At 42.3% G+C, this 22,471-nt stretch overlaps 1 protein-coding gene across 1 annotated transcript; it reads left to right on the forward strand.

The window, feature by feature from the left end:
- Window positions 1–8,443: 8,443 nt before the first annotated feature.
- On the forward strand, window positions 8,444–17,911 carry LOC124594176. Its single transcript, XM_047132532.1, has 2 exons — window positions 8,444–8,498; window positions 17,256–17,911. The coding sequence occupies exons 1-2, from the start codon at window positions 8,444–8,446 to the stop codon at window positions 17,909–17,911; spliced, it is 711 nt and encodes a 236-aa protein (XP_046988488.1).
- The last annotated feature ends 4,560 nt before the right edge of the window (window positions 17,912–22,471 follow it).

Raw genomic sequence — 22,471 nt, forward strand, 5'->3', positions numbered from 1 at the left:
CCAAGGCGTGCATGACGAGTCAATGAAACAAACATGATCGTCTGTTCAAACAGTTTGCGAATCGTAAAATCTATGTACAGAGCTGAACAACTAGTTGCGCACAACATTAGAGAAGAAATTCTTGCCTTCTGTCCACTCGTGACGTAGAAGAGGGAACGGTGACCCGGAAAAGACGTCGTGCCGCTCCATAGCCCGTGTCCGTCGCTGCAAGCACTGCTGCTGCCCACACGGCTGCACGCAGTTGTCTGCGCCGCGCTCTTCAGAGGCCTCTCAGTCCACGTTACTCTAGCAGCCGCTTTTGAATCCTTGACGAGGCAGCGATAGACCCGCAATGGAGTAATCTGCACCCCCTGGCGAGATATCAGCTAAACGTTATCGGTAGTGAAGTGAGCTGCCACTGCTTAACCTCCCCCCCACCCCCTACCTACCCACCACCTCAACCCAAAAACGCCTCGTCCTTTTTTTTAAATTGAAAATCGAAGGAGAGAAAAGAATCACTTAGCTAGTTTTTATTTTGCTCGCAAGTACCTTCCAGATTTTTCGTCACCAGTTTACGAACTACCGGATTAATGGAACTTGATGTCTTAACAATTACACACGGCCCCACAAACCGAGGAGCAAGCTTCCTGGTAATACCGTTATCCCGATTCCCACCCATGCTAAAATTTCGAAAAGAAACGTTATCTACGACGCGACCGCAAGTGGGTCTCCTTCCATGATTATACCGTCTCTCTTGACGGTAATGGGCTAGGTCGATATTTTCCATAACTCTGTCCCATTATTCCTTAACGAGACAAGAGGTATTCCGCCCAGGCAACAGACCGTTTGTAATCCACAAATTAGCCGGGGGCAATTAAGGGAACATAAACGAGAAAAAGCACCCTTCGCAACTAATATACAGGGTGGTCCACTGATAGTGACCGGGCCAAATATTTCACGAAATAAGCATCAAACGAAAAAACTACAAAGAACGAAACTCGTCTAGCTTGAAGGGGGAAACCAGATGACGCTATGGTTGGCCAGTTAGATGGCGCTGCCATAGGTCAAACGGATACCAACTGAGTTTTTTTTAAATATAGGAACCCCATTTTTTTATTACATATTCGTGAAGTACGTAAAGAAACATGAATGTTTTAGTTGGACCACATTTTTCGCTTTGTGATAGATGCGCTGTAATAGTCACAAACGTATATAATAAGTACGTGGTATCACGTAACATTCGGCCAGTGCGGAAGGTATTTGCTTCATGATACATTACCCGTGCTAAAATGGACCGTTTACCAATTGCGGAAAAGATCGATATCGTGTTGATATATGGCTGTTGTGATCAAAATGTCCGACGGGCGTGTGCTATGTATGCTGCTCGGTCATCCTGGACGACATCATCCAAGTGGCTGGACTGTTCACCGGATAATTACGTTATTTAAGGAAACAGGAAGTGTTCAGCCACATGTGAAACGTCAACCACGACCTGCAACAAATGATGATGCCCAAGTAGGTGTTTTAGCTGCTGTCGCGGCTAATCCGGACATCAGCAGCAGACAAATTGCGCGAGAATCGGGAATCTCAAAAACGTCGGTATTAAGAATGCTACATCATCATCGATTACAGCAGGAATTGCATGGCGACGACATTGAACGTCGCGTACAGTTCTGCCACTGGGCACAAGAGAAATTACGGGACGATGACAGATTTTTTGCACGCGTCCTATTTAGGGACGAAGCGTCATTCACCAACAGCGGTAACGTAAACCGGCATAATATGCACTATTGGGCAACGGAAAATCCACGATGGCTGCGACAAGTGTAACATCACGGACCTTGGCGGGTTAATGTATGGTGCGGCATTATGGGAGGAAGGATAATTGGCCTCCATTTTATCGATGGCAATCTAAATCAATACAAAATATGCTGATTTCCTACGTAATGTTCTGCCGATGTTACTACAAGATGTTTCACTGCATGACAGAATGGCGATGTACTTCCAACATGATGGATGTCCGGCACATAGCTCGCGTGCGGTTGAAGCGGTAAAGAATAGCATATTTCATGACAGGTGAATTGGTCGTCGAAGCACCATACCCTGACCCGCACGTTCACCAGATCTGACGTCCCTGGATTTCTTTCTGTGAGGAAAGTTGAAGGATATTTGCTATCGTGATCCACCGACAACGCCTGACAACATGCGTCAGTGCGTTGTCAATGCATGTGCGAAATTTACCGAAGGTGTACTACTCGCTGTTGAGAGGAATGTCGTTACACTTATTGCCAAATGTGTTGAGGTTAACGGAGAGCATTTTGAGCATTTATTGCATTAGTGCCGTATTTATAGATAATCACGCTGTAACAGCATGCGTTCTCAGAAATGATAGGTTCACAAAGTTACATGTATCACATTGGAACAACCGAAATAAAATGTTCAAACGTACCTACGTTATGTATTTTAATTTAAAAAACCTACCTGTTACCAGCTGTTCGTCTAAAATTGTGAGCCATATGTTGGTGACTATTACAGCGCCATCTATCACAAAGCGTAAAAAGTGGTCCAACTAAAACATTCATATTTCTTTACGTACTACACGAATATGTAATAAAAATGGGGATTCCTATTTTAAAAAACGCAGTTGATATCCGTTTGACCCGTGGCAGCGCCATCTAGCGGGCCAACCATAGCGCCATCTGGTTTCCCCCTTCAAGATAGACAAGTTTCGTTCTTTGTAGTTATTTCGTTTGACGCTTATTTCGTGAAATATTTGGCCCGGTCCCGATCAATGGACCACCCCGTATAATGGTTTCCCGCTCCTGTTCGAGTCTGGGGACCGACATAATCATGAACACTTTATCCATCGGGCTTTGCTGCCTTTCGGAAAACAATAAGCCTTTATGTCAGTTGGAACTGGTCTACACCATTTTGTAAGATTCACACTCGTCAACCAACCGGCGAATATCCTTGTACAAGGATTGTCATGTAAGATGAGAACGGAGCTTACCGAAGATTTTGTAGAGGCTGCAGTAGGTACTGGGAGATGAAGAAGCTTGCACAGGACAGAGTAGCATGGAGAGCTGCATCAAACCAGTCTCAGGACTGAAGACCACAACAACAATGTTTACAGGTATACCTGTTAAAAATATGTATTTATCAATTTATACTTTGTAAAACGCATGTTGCAATGTATACTAATTATTGTACATGTGTAAATTTGTAAAGCTGACAATATTGAGTTATACAGAAAAGAAGTATCAAGGCACATTAAATTTATTCTATCTCGAAATCATAGTGCACAGTTTATACTCATATGAAGCGTTTTGGTTCAAGTGATCGTTCCTGTCATAGCCTTGAATACTGACCGTTCCTCCTGGGACATCTTGTATTTTGTGAACTGATGTACTACAGCTTTCATTTAATATTTGAATTTGCTTAGCGTCGCTATTCGTCGTATCATACTTATACTCAACAAAGCCAATATATACCAGTCCGTAGCAGGAAATAATGTATTCATGTGGCTTCATACAGCTATTTTCCAGTTCTGAGTAGCGATGGGAACAACCAAATGAAAACGATCGATTCATTTGCTTGTGGGAAAACAGTCGACTCATTTGGTTGCAGTTTTACTTATAGATTGAATTATTCATTCACTCTTTTAACTCAAACTACTCTATGGGAGCAACCCAATTGCGGCGGCGCTGTTCCTTCCGTCCCTTTACGACGAACCTGCACCTACCTGTGAACATTGTCTCAGCAGATCATCAGTAGGGGAGCCGAGCGAAACCTACTGTACTTCGACGTGAACCAGGTTGCAATTAAAGTCACTAATCTACGTTTCGGGAGAAAATTTTCACATGAGATGAGATGTTGGAAATTTGGTCCTCAGTTAATATATTCTGAAACTTAGGCGAACAAGTATCACTGCCAAGCCCGTGCTAGTCTCAACACAGTCATTCACGCCGGCCAGCGTGGCCGAGCGGTTCTAGGCGCTACAGTCTGGAGCCGCGCAACCGCTACGGTCGCAGGTTCGAATCCTGCCTCGGGCATGGACGTGTGTGTTGTCCTTAGGTTAGTTAGGTTTAAGTAGTTCTAAGTTCTAGGGGACTGATGACCTCGGTAGTTAAGTCCCATAGTGCTCAGAGCCATTTTGAACAGTCATTCTCAATCCCTTTCATTGACGTTAGCAAGTTTATGGCATTGCATTTCCCGAAAACGTAATAGCTGAAAAAATACGGATTGTTTTTGATTGAGAATGCTCGCCAAATATTAAGTCTGTCGGTACCTAATGCAGACACAGTTTTTAGCCACCGACCTTCTCAAAACGCCACACGGAATTTATTTCTTTTCTCGTTACGTAATTTACTTAAAAATTCCGAAATTTCTACACAGCCATTAGAATAATTATGCCCTCACTTTACAACACTTTCGATGTATGAAACACTGCAAGATCGGGCAACTTATCGTTTCCATCGGAACTACTACTACACACGTCCGAACTGTTTCATGGCTAGGCTCCGACTCCTCTCTAGAATACTCTAAGTCTTCTCTACCAGCAGAGAAAGGTGCGCGAAGAATATTGCTTTACCATTGGTCAGTTTACTCAACAGCCAATAGCAAAACAACATTCTCCCGCGTCAGTCCACGCTTTTCATCAATAACCAATCGCAAAATAGTAAACTTAACCACTGCACTTTTTATCGACGTAATGATCTAATATGCTGAAGTTTTGTTTATGCATAAAGTTATTTACTATTGTTATTTATAGCTGAATCAACTTTCCCTTTACCATAAACTTACTTTACAAATCTATTCTACAAAAATCCCCCTTGTCCACATCCATACTTCGAAATCCCACTACACAACTCGTTTAACAATTTTCTTCATATTAACCTTAAACCACACTCACGCATCATTCATACTGCTAAAACACATTTATAACATTTTACATACACAAAAAGACATAATAATACTTTATGAAAATACTAGAACAGTTTATGAAAATCATTTTATTACTTTAGTGCACTCCAGTGGGCACAATCGAAACTAAATCACAGTCCCCTATCCAATACTGTCCTCTATCGGCTGATACATAAACTAAGTGCACATCCAGTCTGGCATCACCATCTGTCACTATCCAGCTCTGAGACACATCTCCCACTTAACCGCCTCCAAGGCTGGATCGGTATACGGCGCTACGCCTCAAAATGACAACAATCGTTGGACGGACTGCTCATTCATTCTTTTGAATAAAACCAGTCTATGGGAGCAAACGAATTTAAACATTCGAGCCAGTCGGTTGTAGTTTTATGTTTCGCTTGGATTGTTATTCATTAATTTTTTTCAGGTAAAAGGAGTCTGTGGGAGTAACCAAATGAAAACGTTCAACACTGTGGTAGCTTGGCAATTAACTGATTTATTCATTCTCTCTTTTCAAGTGTAGGTCAGTAGTTTTCTTATCTGTTTAACAATATATATTTCTTCAATTTACACGACCCTTTAACTTTTTAGCTGGTTGAGCCACCCATACATTCTTCTGAGTGAGATCAGCGTGTACTCAATGGAGGAATTTTTCTTTTCACCGCTTAAAACTGATTCATATATTGTTGATTAAGATGTTACAGGTGCCATTAACGTGCAACTGATTAAGCTGATGTATCCCTGAGATAGGCCTGTCATCACTTGAATTGCCACAACCAAGCCAAATACTTCGAAAACATCAGACATTTGGGTCAAATCGGATTGTTTTCCCGGGTACACACAGTCTGTACATAGACGATAAGCTGGCGCATGGCCACCGATGTTCTATGGGAATCGCCGGCCGCTGTGGCCGAGAAGTTCTAAGCGCTTCAGTCTGGAACCGCGTGACCTCTACGGTCGCAGGTTCGAATCCTGCCTCGGGCATGGATGTGTGTGATGTCCTTAGGTTGGTTAGGTTTAATTTGTTCTAAGTTCTAGGGGACCGATGACCTCAGATGTTAAGTCCCATAGTGCTCAGAGCCATTTAAACCATTTTTTGCTATGGGAATAGGGGACGTGAGACGGTGGAATGTTTACTCTCTTGCGTTTAAGCGCTAACAACGCCAACGGGCGCACGCCTCCTACTGACCGGCAGATATATATTATACACGAGAGTAACAAGGTTTTGCGAAAACTCGGTATAGAGACGTTCATGTTCAAATGCAGCACTCAATTGCATTAAGGAATACAAACGTAAATTAAGTTAGTTTTAGTGTAGCTCAATGAGTAGGGGGCAAATGACATTTAAAATATTCAGTTGTCTGGTGGGCGGGGCGTCGTCGTGGTGCATGTGATGGCCAATTGTTGGCGGTCCTCATTGTTTCGTTGAAGAAGTATGGAAAATACAGAGTCTTCCAAAATGATCTTTACTGCTTTGATCACAAATATATCACAAATGTGGAGGTATATATATGTGCGTTTTGCGACATAATGCTCATACACATTTAAAGCTCAAGTAGCCGTTCAACACAGTCCAGATTGTTAAGGTGACCATTTTTCTAGACCCAGATTCACGACGCATCAAAAAATATTGAAATCGCTAAAAGGTCTTCATTAACCGTAATAAATGCAAAATACCACTTTAATTTGTTGAAATTCGTGCATTAATTTATATTTTATTAGTGTCTTCTAAGATGAAGGCGTGGGAGAAAACATGCAGTATTCGTCAGTGCTGTAAATTTCCTTCACCATCTCTGTGCTGTTCAACAGGGTATGAAAACATTCGACTTTGGTTTCATCCTAGTTCATACTAGACACTTACATTGCCTTCGTAGTTTGTACAATAAAGTGTGTATTGTCGCTGTTCCATACATTACTCATTTGGAAAAATACCCTTTCAATAGCAGCATTCTGGATACAGGAGAAATGAACATCTAATTCAGGTTCAATCGTTCCATAATCATTAAATCCTCTGCAAACTACATACAGGTGTCCCGAAACATTTTTGTAAAAGTTCGGAAAAGATCTAGAAAAATCGTGACAGTCACGAACATTGACGGGGAGGGGGGTGGATAGTCTCACTAAATGTGTGCACCATCTGCAGCACACAGGATATCTAACCGATATTCCAGTTTCATAGTCCCATATCCTGCCTACCGTGTCTTTGTTAACGTGCGCTGTTGCAGCTCTGATACGAGCTCACTTGTCCTGAAGGTCCCTCATAAATAGAAAAATACAATGAGGTGCCGCAGGACCTGGGAGTCACATCTTGTCGGTGCCAACCATTCTGCATGCTGTGACAACTGCTATGGGGTGAGCAGTGAAGAATTAACATGTAAAGAAAAAACACTTTATGTGTGTCTGCACATTATGCCGCAAACCGCACCTTTCTACCTATTGCCCTTTCTGAAATATACGTGATCAAAGTTATAAAGTCCATTTTGGGACATCCTATATACTCTTGCCACTGCGTTTTCAATAGGCTAAAACGAAGAAACTGTCTAAGGCCAGTCTTCATTATTCATTATCATTATTATAAGGTAGCTTTACTACAGTTAATTTATATCCAATCAATCGAATTTCTCCAGTCCTGAGAGAAGGTATGGGTCTACCCCGCACTGTTGTATGTATAATAATCTCTGGACGAATCCGGGCAAACCCGGATGTGTTTCAGCCCTAGGTCGGGGTGCAAATGCGAGCATATGGTTTCCTTAAGAGGAAGAAATGATCAGTGCCTCCTATTACCGACAGTTTGCATTCCATTTTATAGAGAATGTGAGATGTTGCCCACAAATTGAAAATCATTTGAATGTTACTTATAAACACTTAATCTGCCATTTATTTGTGCGGAGGGTGAAATATACTGTACAGAAAATTACGTCACCAGTTTTATAGGGCAAATACAGTTTACATTTTGTAGTCTGTGAAAAGTAGCATGTGTAGTGTTTCACGCATATGAAGAAGAACTCACATTCACATTTTTGGTACCTAAGTGTCACAGTTTAGACCTGTCCTAAGGCACCATTTTAAATAGTCTGTAACAGTGTAACCACATTCGCAACCCTCTCCTAGGAGCGACAATGGACACGCCTGATTGTCAGTGCATTCTGTTCTTAGCAGGAACAATAGACCGTTTAGTTGCACTCAAATGATTATTGTTGACTTCGCTCTGTTATCATCTGCCTTCAAGACTACTGTCGTCTGATATCTACAGTACCTTTTAGTGCAGTTTTTGGCCGTGTTTATTGATAATGTGCTCACGTTATAGTGAGTGAGCTTTGAGTTTGCCGTCTGGATCAAATGTCGAAACGCTCAATTACGTAAGAATTCCACACAAAAAGTGAAAGAGATGCTGTGATCTGTAGATCTATAAAAATGAAATACATTTTCATGGTTCATCCAGTAATCCATTGGACGCTTTGGAAAGGAAGAACTATCAGTTCTGAAAAATTTCGGCTCTTGATCATTTGTCGGAAGATATAACAGGCAATCAGCCAGCACCATGTCCAGCACTTCCTTCTCTGGCTCCAAGACGTGCGCCGCCTCTTTCCCTGTTGGTACTGCTACGTTCACGGGTGTAGCAGTCTGTCAACCTGATTACACAAGAAGTATTATGAGAGAAACAACCGTAGTTAAGCCATTCCTCCAGTCGTCAAAGTACTGTACTCCCACAAGCGTCAGAATAATACCAAGGCAAAATATTATTTCTGGTACCATGAAGGTAAAAGAACTATCTAGCAGTAACATTGAAGAGACTGACATTCTCCTCGTTGACATTGTAGCTGAGTGTTACTTCCATTTTCTTTGCTGAAGTATACCAAATTCATGAAACTAGTTAACGCGCTAGAATCGCGGTATTCTTTGCGGTCCAGTAAAATCTTGACAAACAAACCGTTAAATTATCGCTGTATCGAAAGTAGAGAAGTTGTTGGCAATGTACTGGCTCAAACCAAATATGTCAGACTGATATATATACACAAGGGTTTTCTGCAGTGGCAGCGCATTTTATTGAGTGCAAGCCGCAGTTTGGTGCCCTGGATACTGTGCACATCGCTGATCAGCGGACTCAGAAAAAATTGCCGATGGCATTTAAACATTTTTTTTCTTAATAGGGGATAGGTGACAAAGTGTTTTCGTCTGTTACTGACAAAGCAAGTGTTATGGTGGATGTAGCAAGGAAAATGAGTGTTATTCATTAGGGATGCTCTGCTCAAATAATTAACTGAGACAGAAATGTCACAGAATCATCAGCTTTTTCAAAGGCGGTACAGTAGCATCTGAAAAACTAGTAAACTGCCAAGTTCGGCTGAATAAAGAGCAATTAAACAGGAGACGCCCATCAGGTGGAACTCTACGTTTCATATGATGCAGCGTCTATTGTTGGACAAAGACGCCCTCATAATGGCATTTTCATATGTTAACTGGGGGCTTTTGACGGCAGATGAGTGGGGCATTATGGAAGACTGCCTTCTTCCACTGGAACCTCTGTTCAAGTTGACACAAGAACTGTCTTGGTAACAGTTCAAAACAGCCTTCATTGTAGTCGATGCTAAAGACCAATGCCAGAAACAACCCCAACGGCGAAGGTAGACATCGGTTTGAGAAAACATCTACTGGTGGCCCTGTTAAAAGATTGACGCCTTATGAAGAAGACAGCACTGGTATCTGTGCCAAAGCGACTATTTTGGACCCTCGGTTCAAAAATGTGATTTCGGAGTAGCTGAAAGTCCTGGAAACGTCATGAATAATCTCATGGTGGAGATTAGCTTAGCTCCTAACAATGGGAGAGTTGTGGTTGACAGTTTGGCGACTCAAGCAAGAGATCAGGTTCTATTTCAGGAACAGAAAAAAAAGTTAGGATCAGTACAGCTTACAAACGCGAAAAAGGACTAGTGGCTCTATTTGTTTAAAAAACTTCAAGACGTAGAGGAGAAACCTGATCCACTGATTTTTGAAAGACGTACCACGAGCAGCTATTATCTTTGTCTGACGCTTCCTTTAAGTATTTGTGAATTCAGGCCAAATCGACCCATCGAAGCGAGTCTTCTCAAAGGCCGGGCAAGTTTGTACAGAAAGGAGGAACCGGCTGAAATCGAAGAACATGAACAAGATGGTGTTTTCAAAAGCTAATCAAAAGTACACTGTTAAGTAAACAATTTGCAGACTACATTCTGGCAGCTATTACTTGGTTAAAACTGTTAAGAATTTCCTTGTAGGTCTAAATCAGAGGTGTCTAAGTAATATTTTGCGTTTTCTTTAAAAATTTATAACCGCCTATGCATTTTGTGTTTTATAAAATCAGTCAAAAGCACATAGGAACTCAATGATGCAAAATTATAACTGAACTGAGCGATTTTAAGTACTATTTTAAAAGTGTGTTTGCTAACTGTGTGCCAGACTAGGAAAGAGGGGAGCCGTCCAGGCTTAATTCCCCGACGCTTCAAATCGCTTTTGCCAGCCAGACTGAGTGTGCTTTTTTCAAATATTCAAATGTGTGTGAATTCCTAAGGGACCAAACTGCTTAGGTCATCGGTCTCTAGAGTTACACAGTACTTAAACTAACTTATGCTAAGAACAACACACACACCCATACCCCTGGGAGGACTCGAACCTCCAGCGGGAAGGGCCGCGCAGTCCGTGACATGACGCCTCAACCCACCGGCCACTCGGAACGGCTGTGCTTTTTTTTACGCAGTTTCTTCACATTGGTCTAGGAGAATGCTTGGCTGCTTAACTAATTCAGTCTCATTTGCACGACACACAAACATTTACATCACATAAAACATATCTAGTATTCTTTTTTTTCTTTTTGGGTCATCAGTCTGCTGACTGGTTTGCAACCTATGTCCTCAATTATTTGCTGTATGTACTCCAGTCCCGGTCTTCCTCTCAGTTCTTGCCCTCTACAGCTCCCTCTAGTACCATGGAAGTTATTCCCTCATATGTTAACAGATGTCCTATCATCCTCTCCCTTCTCCTTATCAGTGTTTTCCACATATTCCTTTCCTCTCCGATTCTAAGCAGAACCTCCTCGTTCCTTATATTATCAGTCCACCAAATTTTCAACATTTGTCTGCAGCACGACATCTCAAACGCTTCAATTCTCTTCTGTTCCGGTTTCCCCACAGTCCATGTTTCACTACCATACAATGCTGTACTCCACACGTACATTCTCAGAAATTTCTTCGAGGGCTATGTTTGATACTAGTAGATTTCTCTGGGCCGGGAATAACCTTTTTGACACTGGTAGTCTGCTTTTGACGTCCTCCTTACTCCGTCCGTCATTGGTTATTTTACTGCCTAGATAGCAGAATTCCTTAAGTTTATCTACTTCGTGACCATCAATCCTGAAGTTAAGTTTTTCGCTGTGCTCATTTCCACTACTTCGCGTTACCTTCGTATTTCTTCAATTTACTCTCAGTCTATATTCTGTACTCATTAGGTTGTTCATTCCATTCAGCAAATTATGTAATTCTTCTTCGCTTTCAGTCAGGATAGCAATGTCGTCACCGAATCGCGTCATTGTCACCCTTACACCTTGAATTTTAATTCGACTCTTAAATGTTTCTTTTATTTCCATCATTCCCTCTTCGATGTACAGATTGAACAATGGGGGTGAAAGACTAAATCCCTGTCTAACACCCTTTTTAATGCAAGCACTTTGTTCTAGGTCATCCATTCCTATTATTCCCTCTCGGCACTTGTACGTATTATATATTATCCGTCTCTCCCTATACCTTATCCTAGTTTTCTCAGAATTTCGAACATCTTCCTCCATTTTACGTTGTCGAACGCTTTTTCCAAGTCGACAAATCCTATGAACGTGCCTTGATTTTTCTTTATCAACCGCAGCCTCCAAATTGCCTCTCTCGTGCCTTTACCTTTTCCAAAGCCAAACTGTTCGTCACCTAGCGCATCTTCAATTTTCTTTTCATTTCTTCTGTATATTATTCTTGTCAGCAACTTGGATGCATGCGCTGTTAAGCTAATTTTCAGCTTTTGCAGTCTTCGGAATTGTGTGGATGGTATTTTTCCAAAAGTCAGATGGTATGTCGCCCGACTCATACATTCTACACACCAACGTGAATAGTCGTTTTGTTGCCATTTCCTCCAACAGCTTTAGAAATTCTGATGGAATATTATCTGTTCCTTCCGTCTTATTTGATCTTAAGTCCTCCAAAGCTCTTTTAAATTCCGATCCTAATACTGGGTCCTCTGTCTCTTCTAAATCGACTCATGTTTCTCCTTCTATCACATCAGACAAATCTTCCCCCTCATAGAGGCTATCAATGTTTTCTGTCCACATATCCGCTCTCTCCTCTGCATTTAACAATGGAATTCCCGTTGCACTCTTAATGTTACCACCCTTGCTTTTAATGTTGTTTTGACCTTCCTGTATGCTGAGTCTGTCCATCAGACAATCATTTCTTTTTCGATTTTTTCACATTTTTCATTCACCCATTTTGTCTTAGCTTCCCTGCACTTCCTATTTATTTCATTCCTTATTCATTGTTTATTTCTGTATTCCTGAGTTTCCCGGAACATGTTTGGACTTCCTCCTTTCATCTATCAACTGAAGTATTTCTTCTGTTACCCACGGTCTCTCCGCAGTCACCGTCTTCGTTCCTATGTTTTTCTTTCCATCATCTGTGCTGGCCCTTTCTAGAGACGTCCATTCCTCTTCAACTGTATTGCCTATTGAACTATTCCTTATTGCTTTATTTATAGCCTTACACAATTTCAAGCATATCTCATCATTCCCTAGTACTTCGTAATCCACTGCTTCGTGTATTGATTCTTCCTCATCAGTACTATATCGTTATGTGAGGCTATATCTGCTCCTGGATGTGCCTTAGAATCCAGTATCTGATTTCGGAATCTCTGTCTGACCATTATGTTATCTAACTGAGATCTTACCGTATCACCCTGCCTTTTCCAAGTATACCTCCTCCTCTTGTAATTCTTGAACAGAGTATTCGCTATTACTAGATGAAATTTGTTAAAGAACTCAGTTAGGCTTTCTCCTCCCACATTCCTTATCCCAAGCCCATGTTCTCCTGTAACCTTTTCTTCTACTTCTTCCCCTACAACTACATTCCACTTCCCCACAACTATTAGATTTTAATGTCCCTTTATGTACTGTATTACCCTTCAAATATCCTCATATACGGTATTCGATTGCTGTCGATTCCGTGAGAACAACCTTATCACTGCCGGCCGGAGTGGCCTAGCGGTTCTAGGCGCTTCAGTCCGGAACCGCGCTACCGGTACGGTCGCAGGTTCGAATCCTGCCTAGGGCATGGATGTGTGTTTTGTCCTTAGGTTAGTTAGGTTTAAGTAGTTCTAAGTTCTAGGGGACAGCTGACCTCAGATGTTAAGTCCCATAGTGCTCAGAGCCATTTGAACCATTTGAACCAACCCTATCACTGAACTGTTCACAGTAACACACTTTCTGCCCTACCTTCCTATTCACAACGAATCCTTTCCCCGTTATACCATTTTCTGCTGCTGTTGATATTACCTACACTCATCTCACCAGAAATCCTTGTCTTCTTTCCATTTCACTTTACTGACCCCTACTATATCTAGATTGAGCCCTTGCATTTCCCTTTTCAGATTTTCTAGTTTCCTTACCACGTTCAAGCTTCTGACATTCCACACCCCGACTCATAGAACGTCATCCATTCGTTGATTATTCAATCGTTTTCTCATAGTCACCTCCTCCTCGGCAGTCCTCTCCCAGAGATCCGAATGGGGGACTATTCCGGAATCTTTTGCCAATGGAGAGATTATCATGGCACTTCTTCAATTACAGGCAACATGTCCTGTGGATACACGTCAAGTGTCTTTAATGCAGTGGTTTCCATTGCCTTCTGCATCCTCATGCTACTGGTTATTGTTGATTCTTCCGCCTTTGGGGGCAGTTTCCCACCCCTTGGACAAGAGAGTGCGCTGAAGCTCTGTCCGCTTCTCAGCCCCCTTTGACAAGTCGGTCGGCAGAATGAAGGTGACTTTCATGACGGAAGTCTTTGGCAGCCAATGCTGATTATTAATCGAAATCTAAGCGATGACGGGATTCGGATCCGTGACCGAGGACGTTATGATTACTGATCAAAAACGCTATCCCTAGACCGCGGAAACTCTGCAGAATAACAATATTACTCAGACACATTTGAAGACACGTAACACTACCTTCAGAAATAACCTTGGGTTGCATCGTCATCGTGAAGATCGTTGTGTTTCGATTGTTGTAAGAATCTGTAAAGTTTGAAATTTATAAATATATTTCGCTTATATGTACAGCGTAAATGGAAGTAAATGATACTGCAAGTGAATCTGATGTACGAATAAGCGTAATGAAAATAAAGAAGCCTTATCTATTACATAAATATATGTGTATGTGAATCATAGTAATTTATATGAATGTGAGAAATAATGACTGAATGACGTGATAAATTCAGTGCGATATACAGTATCTGCAAGGATGATTCATATTATGAAACTATATTAATTAAAAATCTTAAATGAAATTGGGGAATGATGAAAAATACTTCCCACAAGTGGCAGTATATGCTTAAAAGGCAACCAATCAACCAAAAAGGAAGAAAAACGTGTTTCGCATGTGGTTTATTTTCGTTTCACCTCAGCATTTATCGAGAAAGAATTATTCCTAATGCGTGCAAATGCGTGCGTGAAATAGAGACAGAGCTTAAGTAAATTTAAATCCAAAATAATTATTTAAGTAAAAAACTTTTTAATGCAACACGTATTTAAAACGAATTAAAAAGTATTACATAATATCTCCTATCTCCAAACAGGTTTGTGGATTTTTAATAGCTGTGACACTACTTGCAAAATTTAAAACGCAAAGGTTGATGCTTGAGTAGCTTACCTAAGTGGCTAATAGTTTTACGTCACTTCAAAAGATATGAACTGTCGTGTGATTTTTCTCAGTGACAACTATTCTCTACACTCCTTACTATTATCTATTGCATGTACCCCGTTTCCCAATTTGAAGTTGCAAGTATTGTTAAAGCTATTAACAATTCGTAAGAACAGAGTTTCAGGTCGGTCTGTGTGGTCTTAGGAATCTCTATGGAGCTAGAGGATCTTTTTAATACGTTTTAGTTCCTTTTGAAACTGTGTTACATTAAAAATATTTTTATTTAATTGGTTATCTTCTGCTTTTTACTATTTTGCGTGTGAAATTTTTCGGCTGATTTCAGACATTTTGGTGATATTACACCAGAGACATGTGCTAAATTTTAGGTTTATTTTAGTTTCGCTTCTACTGAGTAAATCAACATATCTCTTTCACCTACTTCTATTTCGCGGAAAAGACTGCGAATGAAAAAAATTAGAGAGAATCGAACCAACATGGAAGCTTAGCGACAATCGTTCATAAGTGCGAAACATTTACGACTGGAATAGGAAAACAGGTAAACAGCAGTGGCACACAAAACACTTCCCGCCACACACCAGAAAAAAGAATGTTAATATTGTGTTGTCATCCGTTCTTAGTTACGTTGAAAGTTTCAAGTCTGAGCTTATGGGGAAGTAGTTTAAAATCAATTGCATAATTTGTAGCGAAGGAACAGACAAGAAACTGAATTAACAAAATCGTGTTTGAAGTGATTGTTCATTACTTATATATACATCAATATACAGTGCATTATTAGCTATTAATCTTTTAAAACAAACCAAAAATTGATATTTAATGCCTTAAGTAGGAAAATTCGTTTGTAAATAGGTAAATACATATATTTTGAGAACACTTTATTTTTAGATACGGTATACACTTTTTATTCGTATCTCCTTGTAATAAGACACTTTACTTGTCTCTAAAAACGGCGCCAATCCTAGTCATCGTTCGTGTATAAAGGCAAACGCTGAAGAAGTATGTTAATAAAATAACTTAAACCAAGAGACTGAGTGAAAACATCGACACAACCGCACCCGATAGAAACTTCTGTCAGTCTGTTGTCTCGCATTGAATGAAGGCACTCAAATCTGGTGAGTGAGTGAAAACATCCATATGGCAGTGACTCGTTTCATTCGGTTGTTCCATTCTACTGAAGAAACCGACTGAATGAGCAAACAATCGGTCGCCAATCGATTGTTAAAAACAGCCGGTGGTTTCAACACTAATTTCTGAGCAGCGCGCATTGTTACTTCGGAGTGCCAGCACGGTAGGTGATCGAAGAAAATATCTCCGCAAGCAATCGGGATGGCTTGCTGCTCACACCATTAAGTCTACTGACGACAAACAGAAGAAAGAATAGAAAGTGCTACCCTTCCTATTTCTTTGGTGTAAACACGACGATGTTGTGAGGTTATCAGGTTCGCTATGCTGCGTACTGCCCCACTTTTTAAGATTTCTGTGATCAGATATCGCAATAAGTTTCAAAGCTATTTGGCCTGTGTAAAGATTGGCCTTAAAATCTTAAAATGGTGCGATCTTGATGTATTTTTTCTTAATGAAATTGCGGCTTATCGGAGAGGAAGTTTTAGATTAAAATATTATTGGGAAGATCAATAATGTCTCTGGCTTCGAGAGGGCACTAAAGAAACATTACATAATAAATGACAAATAACTCGAGACGGAGAGAGAATTGTTGAAGGGTCACTGTGAAAGCAATTTCGAGTGGTGGCAGAAGCAGATTTCATCGCAGGCCACTGCAGCGCAAAATAAGGCAGTTACACAATAACGTGCAGTGATCATCATAGGCAATCACGCGTCTCTGGCATGAAAATGAATCGACGCGTAATTCCTTCAGCTAGGGATGCCTTCTCTCACACGAAGACTGATGGAGAGCTGTCGATCGTTTATAAACCACTGTGTTTACTGTGGGGAATTTTCGGTCTTATGCCCACGAGTTATAAGGTATTTGACTTACTGCCGTTGATCTGGTTTTTGATGGCGCTTTGCCTTATGTTCGTTTGCTTGTACAGCACATTAGTCCAGTTTCAAGTCCTTCCTGGTGTCGTTGCCCTCACTGACATCACCGTCAGGTTAATGCAGTGGTCAGAGTACGCAGTCCTCTTCGGCAGAGCTGCATCTGGCAAGCTCGGGCACATCAAGATATTTCTTCGGATTCTGAAATATGTAGACCTGCGCCTTCAACTGAGGAACGATGCCAGAGTAAAGGCTGGAAGCGCAGTCTTCTTTGTGAGCACGATTAGTGCATTAATTCTGTTCTTTGTGGCCGTTTTGAACCTGTACAACAACCTGTCGCAAAACTATCGTGTGTTAGTGTCAGTTGCACACGTGTTTTACTCAGTAATTTGCGCACTAGTTACTCCACTGTTTCCAGTCTTGGTGCTAGAGCTTCTACGGCGGTACAAAGTGCTGAACAGACAAATAGTCTTGGCGGTTCGGCGAGATATTGGAACGGCAGGACTTGCAGATGAATACCTCATAGAGATAGTTATTGGTGAGCCTCAGCTGTCTCGGGGGCCACGAGACACGAACGTCAACGACCTCCGCGCAGCGTACGCTGTTCTCCACCGTGCGGCAGAGGCGCTACAGCAGCAGTATGGGCCAGCCGTGGCGTTAATGATGGCCAGTGCATTCTTCGGCGTCATCTGCAGTTCTTACGAAATAATTGTGTTGGTGGTGATGGAAGACGTCGAGAGGAAGTCCGGTGTCCTGAGTCATTCCCTGCTCGTCTCCTCGGTGTGGCTGGCCTTCCACGGAGTGAAGCTGGTGGCGGTGTCCATGTGCTGCGCCGCCGCGTGCGACGAGGAACGCCGGACGGGAGTCCTGCTGCACAGGGCGGCAACGGCGTCCGCTCTGTGTGGGACGCCGCTGCCAGAGGCAGAGGCCTTCCTGCGTGAAGTGCGGAGGGGACCGCCTCTGAGCTTCACCGCCGGCGGCTTCTTCCACATCCGCAGGAGTTTGGTCATCTCCACCTTGGCAACTGTCATCACCCACATAGTCATTCTGACTCAGTTTGGCATCAAATACTGACACGCGGAGCGTTGAGTCACTGTCGCAAAGTGCTGGAGTTTGCAATAAATAAGTCCACTGGGGACCGTCGACGTCTCATCCACGTACACTTTTGACACGAGATGATTTCTCCCACTACTGTGATACGCATGTTGTATGGTGTATGTTGTATGTTAACCGGGGACCTAGAAACGACGGATAGGCTCCGTCCCCGCCGCAGCCGCAGTGGTCCACAGCCCCACGACTACTACCGCAGTCCATTTTACCCCTCCGTAGCCCCACACCGAACCCAGGGTTATTGTGCGGTTCGGCACCCGGTCTCACACCAGACGAGTGTAACCTCTATGTTTGCGTGACAAGACTAATGGTAGTGTACGCGTACGTGGAAAACTTGTTTGCGCAGCAATCGCCAACATAGTGTAGCTGAGGCGGAATAAGGGGAACCAGCCCACATTTGCCGAGGCAGATGGAAAACCACCTAAAAACTATCCACAGACTGGCTGGCTCACCGGACCTCGACACAAGTCCACCGGGCGGATTCGTGCCGGGGACCAGGCGCTCCTTCCCTCTCCAGAAAGCCGTGCGTTAGACCGCTCGGCTAACCGGCGGGCTGATACACCTGTTACTTGGAGAGTTTTTATTTCTGGTCGAGCATCGGTTGATCTTAATCTCTATTAATATTACGCTAGCTCTCAAACTGACCCTCGAGCAATAAATGTTGTATTGCTGCTAAACCATCAGAAATTTTATCGCTTCAAATTTTATTCAAAGGAAGTCATAATGTAGAGGTTATGCACTAGTTAATTACAATTATTAGATTTCCAGTGGTATGTTATATACAAAATAAGTACAAAAGACCTTCTTTTATACCCCATAATGACCATTTTACAGCTCAAAATGTTATTGGTAAAGAAGTCATGATTTACGTTATGTAATAGATACACATTATTATAATTACTACAGCACCAAGAATACGGTAACCTACATATAAAACGAGTAGATTCTTTCGCTTTAGACACAATCATTACAGTATAAAGAAGACCTGGCTCAGTGTTCTACACACATTCCAGTTGAGCAATAGTTCCGAAATGTCGACAGTCTTTATTTGCGCGAAGAAAAAAATGCGTATACTTCTCTCTTTGGAGGCGATTGTGTTCTGCTGCTGCTACTCAGGGGAAATTCCCCAAGCAAATCACCTAATATGCCAGTGTCAAAGTCAGAATCAGCACCATCCATACTGTTCTCATTTCGTGAGGAAAAGACGAGATTACCGCTAAAGAGGGTAGATCTGTTGTAACCTAACATCCTTCTAACTTTGATTGCTTGATGACTCACCTAACATGTCACATTAAGATAAAGTCTAAGCAGTAAAATAAATGTGCCTACTACTAGAAAACAGGCACATCAATACCAAACATTCATAATATTTATGACAAGAGTAGTACTGTCATCAAACTGTTGGAGGCAGGTAACAAATAATTCAGCCATTGTTAACAATAGTGTTTGCCATTAAGCTTCTGAAGAGTATGTGTCGCTCACGTGTCCACATTGGTTGGAACCGCGAATATTTACCAAACGCTATCGTAAATTTTACGAGTGTTTAGCAGTCTAGGGTTAATTACGTTTTCTAACTCTGTAGTTACATGCGGTCATTTTAATATCAACTTTATGGCAGATACTGACTTTGAGCAGGAGTCACACGCTTCATAAATTTAACCGTCTCGTCGTACAACAAACCTTATTAGAGTAATAAAGCAAGCAAGCCCTCTCATAAATAATCTCGGAAACAAATGTATTTTATGCAGTTTTAGTGTGTAAGCCTGTAAGTGTTTACTCAACAATCTGATGTTTTCCAGTCACATTTCTAACTTATAGAATTATCGGGTGTCTGTCTCAGGCGCGCGTTAACTTTTTCACGATATTTCGACAAAGAGACTTGTTGCCATATTTAGGTGGTGCTTGATTCATCTTTTCTGCGATAAACAACAACTGCACGTCTTCATTAATACGTACTTTGTAAAAATGGAATAATGTATTTGTCAGTTGTTCACACATTTTCTGACTCCAATGTACGCTGAGCAAATTCATTCAGATTTTTTTAAATATCTACATTATTTCTGCTATCGACAGTGGAGCGAATACGTGAAACGTACGGAACACAAAATATACGCAAAATGTTGCTAAATTTATAGGTAATAATGAATATTGTAACACGTTTGATGAGATATTGTAAAAGTTTGTTGGCGTCTTTGAGTATTCTTCTTTAGACATATTTTATGTTTTATGCAAATGTGTCTCTTAAATATTAAACTCTTGGTTTAAAAACTATCCAAGACAAGGAGATTCTGTCATATAAAATAAAACAATTATTGGAATTTTTGTTAACTTGTTGGGTTTTGGTCCATTGTACGTAGCTTCTCAAGTGACAACAACGTTACTTGTGGGAGCTGAGGGACGTGGTCTATCGTTAAGCAGGTTAACACTCAGACAGGGCTTCATGCAGTTCTGCCAACATTATTCTGATTGTTTCGGCAGTAGTACTTCTCCTCCTCTACTTCTTATACTACATAACCCAATGATTGGTAAAAATTGATGTTAACATCTAACTGTACGTGTATCTGAATAAAATAAAAGACAGAAGAGTCTTAAGAAATGGCTAATATTTAAATGATGATTTGCATTAACAGCATACAATTCTTTCCCAGTCCAGTGCCGAGATATCACAGCTTCACACAGAGGGCGTTTGAAGATCTTAATACATGATTTATGAGACAGTGGAACACACGTCATGGGTATCTCAGCAGACGCTGCAGGAAGCTCTGCTCCTCAGGTAGTGTGCTTCATAGTTGAATACAATCACCCTCTCTTCATTACCTCTATTTCCACCATGTCCCACTTCCTCCCCTAGCTAGAGATGAGCAATTAAATACAATTAATCGATAATTTGTAATTATTCTGGTAATCGGTTATGGATGTACCAATATTTCTTTCACGACAATTAATTTTACATTATCGATTGTCCTTATGATTAATAAGTTGTTGTCAAGAAAATTAATGGATACAAATATTTCGATATACGAGGGTAATCCCAAAAGTAAGGTCTCCTATTTTTTATAAGTACATAAACCTGTTTATTTCTACAATGGTTTACATCAGTTTACAGTTTGAAACTATGGGACTTAACTTCTGGTGTCATCAGTCCCCTAGAACTTAGAAATACTTAAACCTAACTAGCCTAAGGACATCACACACATCCATGCCCGAGGCAGGATTCGAACCTGCGACCGTAGCGGTCGCGCGGTTCCAGACTGTAGCGCCTAGAACCCCGGCCGGCTTAGAGCTTGAACATATAGCTACACTCCTGGAAATTGAAATAAGAACACCGTGAATTCATTGTCCCAGGAAGGGGAAACTTTATTGACACATTCCTGGGGTCAGATACATCACATGATCACACTGACAGAACCACAGGCACATAGACACAGGCAACAGAGCATGCACAATGTCGGCACTAGTACAGTGTATATCCACCTTTCGCAGCAATGCAGGCTGCTGTTCTCCCATGGAGACGATCGTAGAGATGCTGGATGTAGTCCTGTGGAACGGCTTGCCATGCCATTTCCACCTGGCGCCTCAGTTGGACCAGCGTTCGTGCTGGACGTGCAGACCGCGTGAGACGACGCTTCATCCAGTCCCAAACATGCTCAATGGGGGACAGATCCGGAGATCTTGCTGGCCAGGGTAGTTGACTTACACCTTCTAGAGCACGTTGGGTGGCACGGGATACATGCGGACGTGCATTGTCCTGTTGGAACAGCAAGTTCCCTTGCCGGTCTAGGAATGATAGAACGATGGGTTCGATGACGGTTTGGATGTACCGTGCACTATTCAGTGTCCCCTCGACGATCACCAGTGGTGTACGGCCAGTGTAGGAGATCGCTCCCCACACCATGATGCCGGGTGTTGGCCCTGTGTGCCTCGGTCGTATGCAGTCCTGATTGTGGCGCTCACCTGCACGGCGCCAAACACGCATACGACCATCATTGGCACCAAGGCAGAAGCGACTCTCATCGCTGAAGACGACACGTCTCCATTCGTCCCTCCATTCACGCCTGTCGCGACACCACTGGAGGCGGGCTGCACGATGTTGGGGCGTGAGCGGAAGACGGCCTAACGGTGTGCGGGACCGTAGCCCAGCTTCATGGAGACGGTTGCGAATGGTCCTCGCCGATACCCCAGGAGCAACAGTGTCCCTAATTTGCTGGGAAGTGGCGGTGCGGCCCCCTACGGCACTGCGTAGGATCCTACGGTCTTGGCGTGCATCCGTGCGTCGCTGCGGTCCGGTCCCAGGTCGACGGGCACGTGCACCTTCCGCCGACCACTGGCGACAACATCGATGTACTGTGGAGACCTCACGCCCCACGTGTTGAGCAATTCGGCGGTACGTCCACCCGGCCTCCCGCATGCCCACTATACGCCCTCGCGCAAAGTCCGTCAACTGCACATACGGTTCACGTCCACGCTGTCGCGGCATGCTACCAGTGTTAAAGACTGCGATGGAGCTCCGTATGCCACGGCAAA

This window comes from Schistocerca americana, chromosome 2 (assembly GCF_021461395.2).
Source record: "Schistocerca americana isolate TAMUIC-IGC-003095 chromosome 2, iqSchAmer2.1, whole genome shotgun sequence".
Lineage (NCBI taxonomy): Eukaryota > Metazoa > Arthropoda > Insecta > Orthoptera > Acrididae > Schistocerca > Schistocerca americana.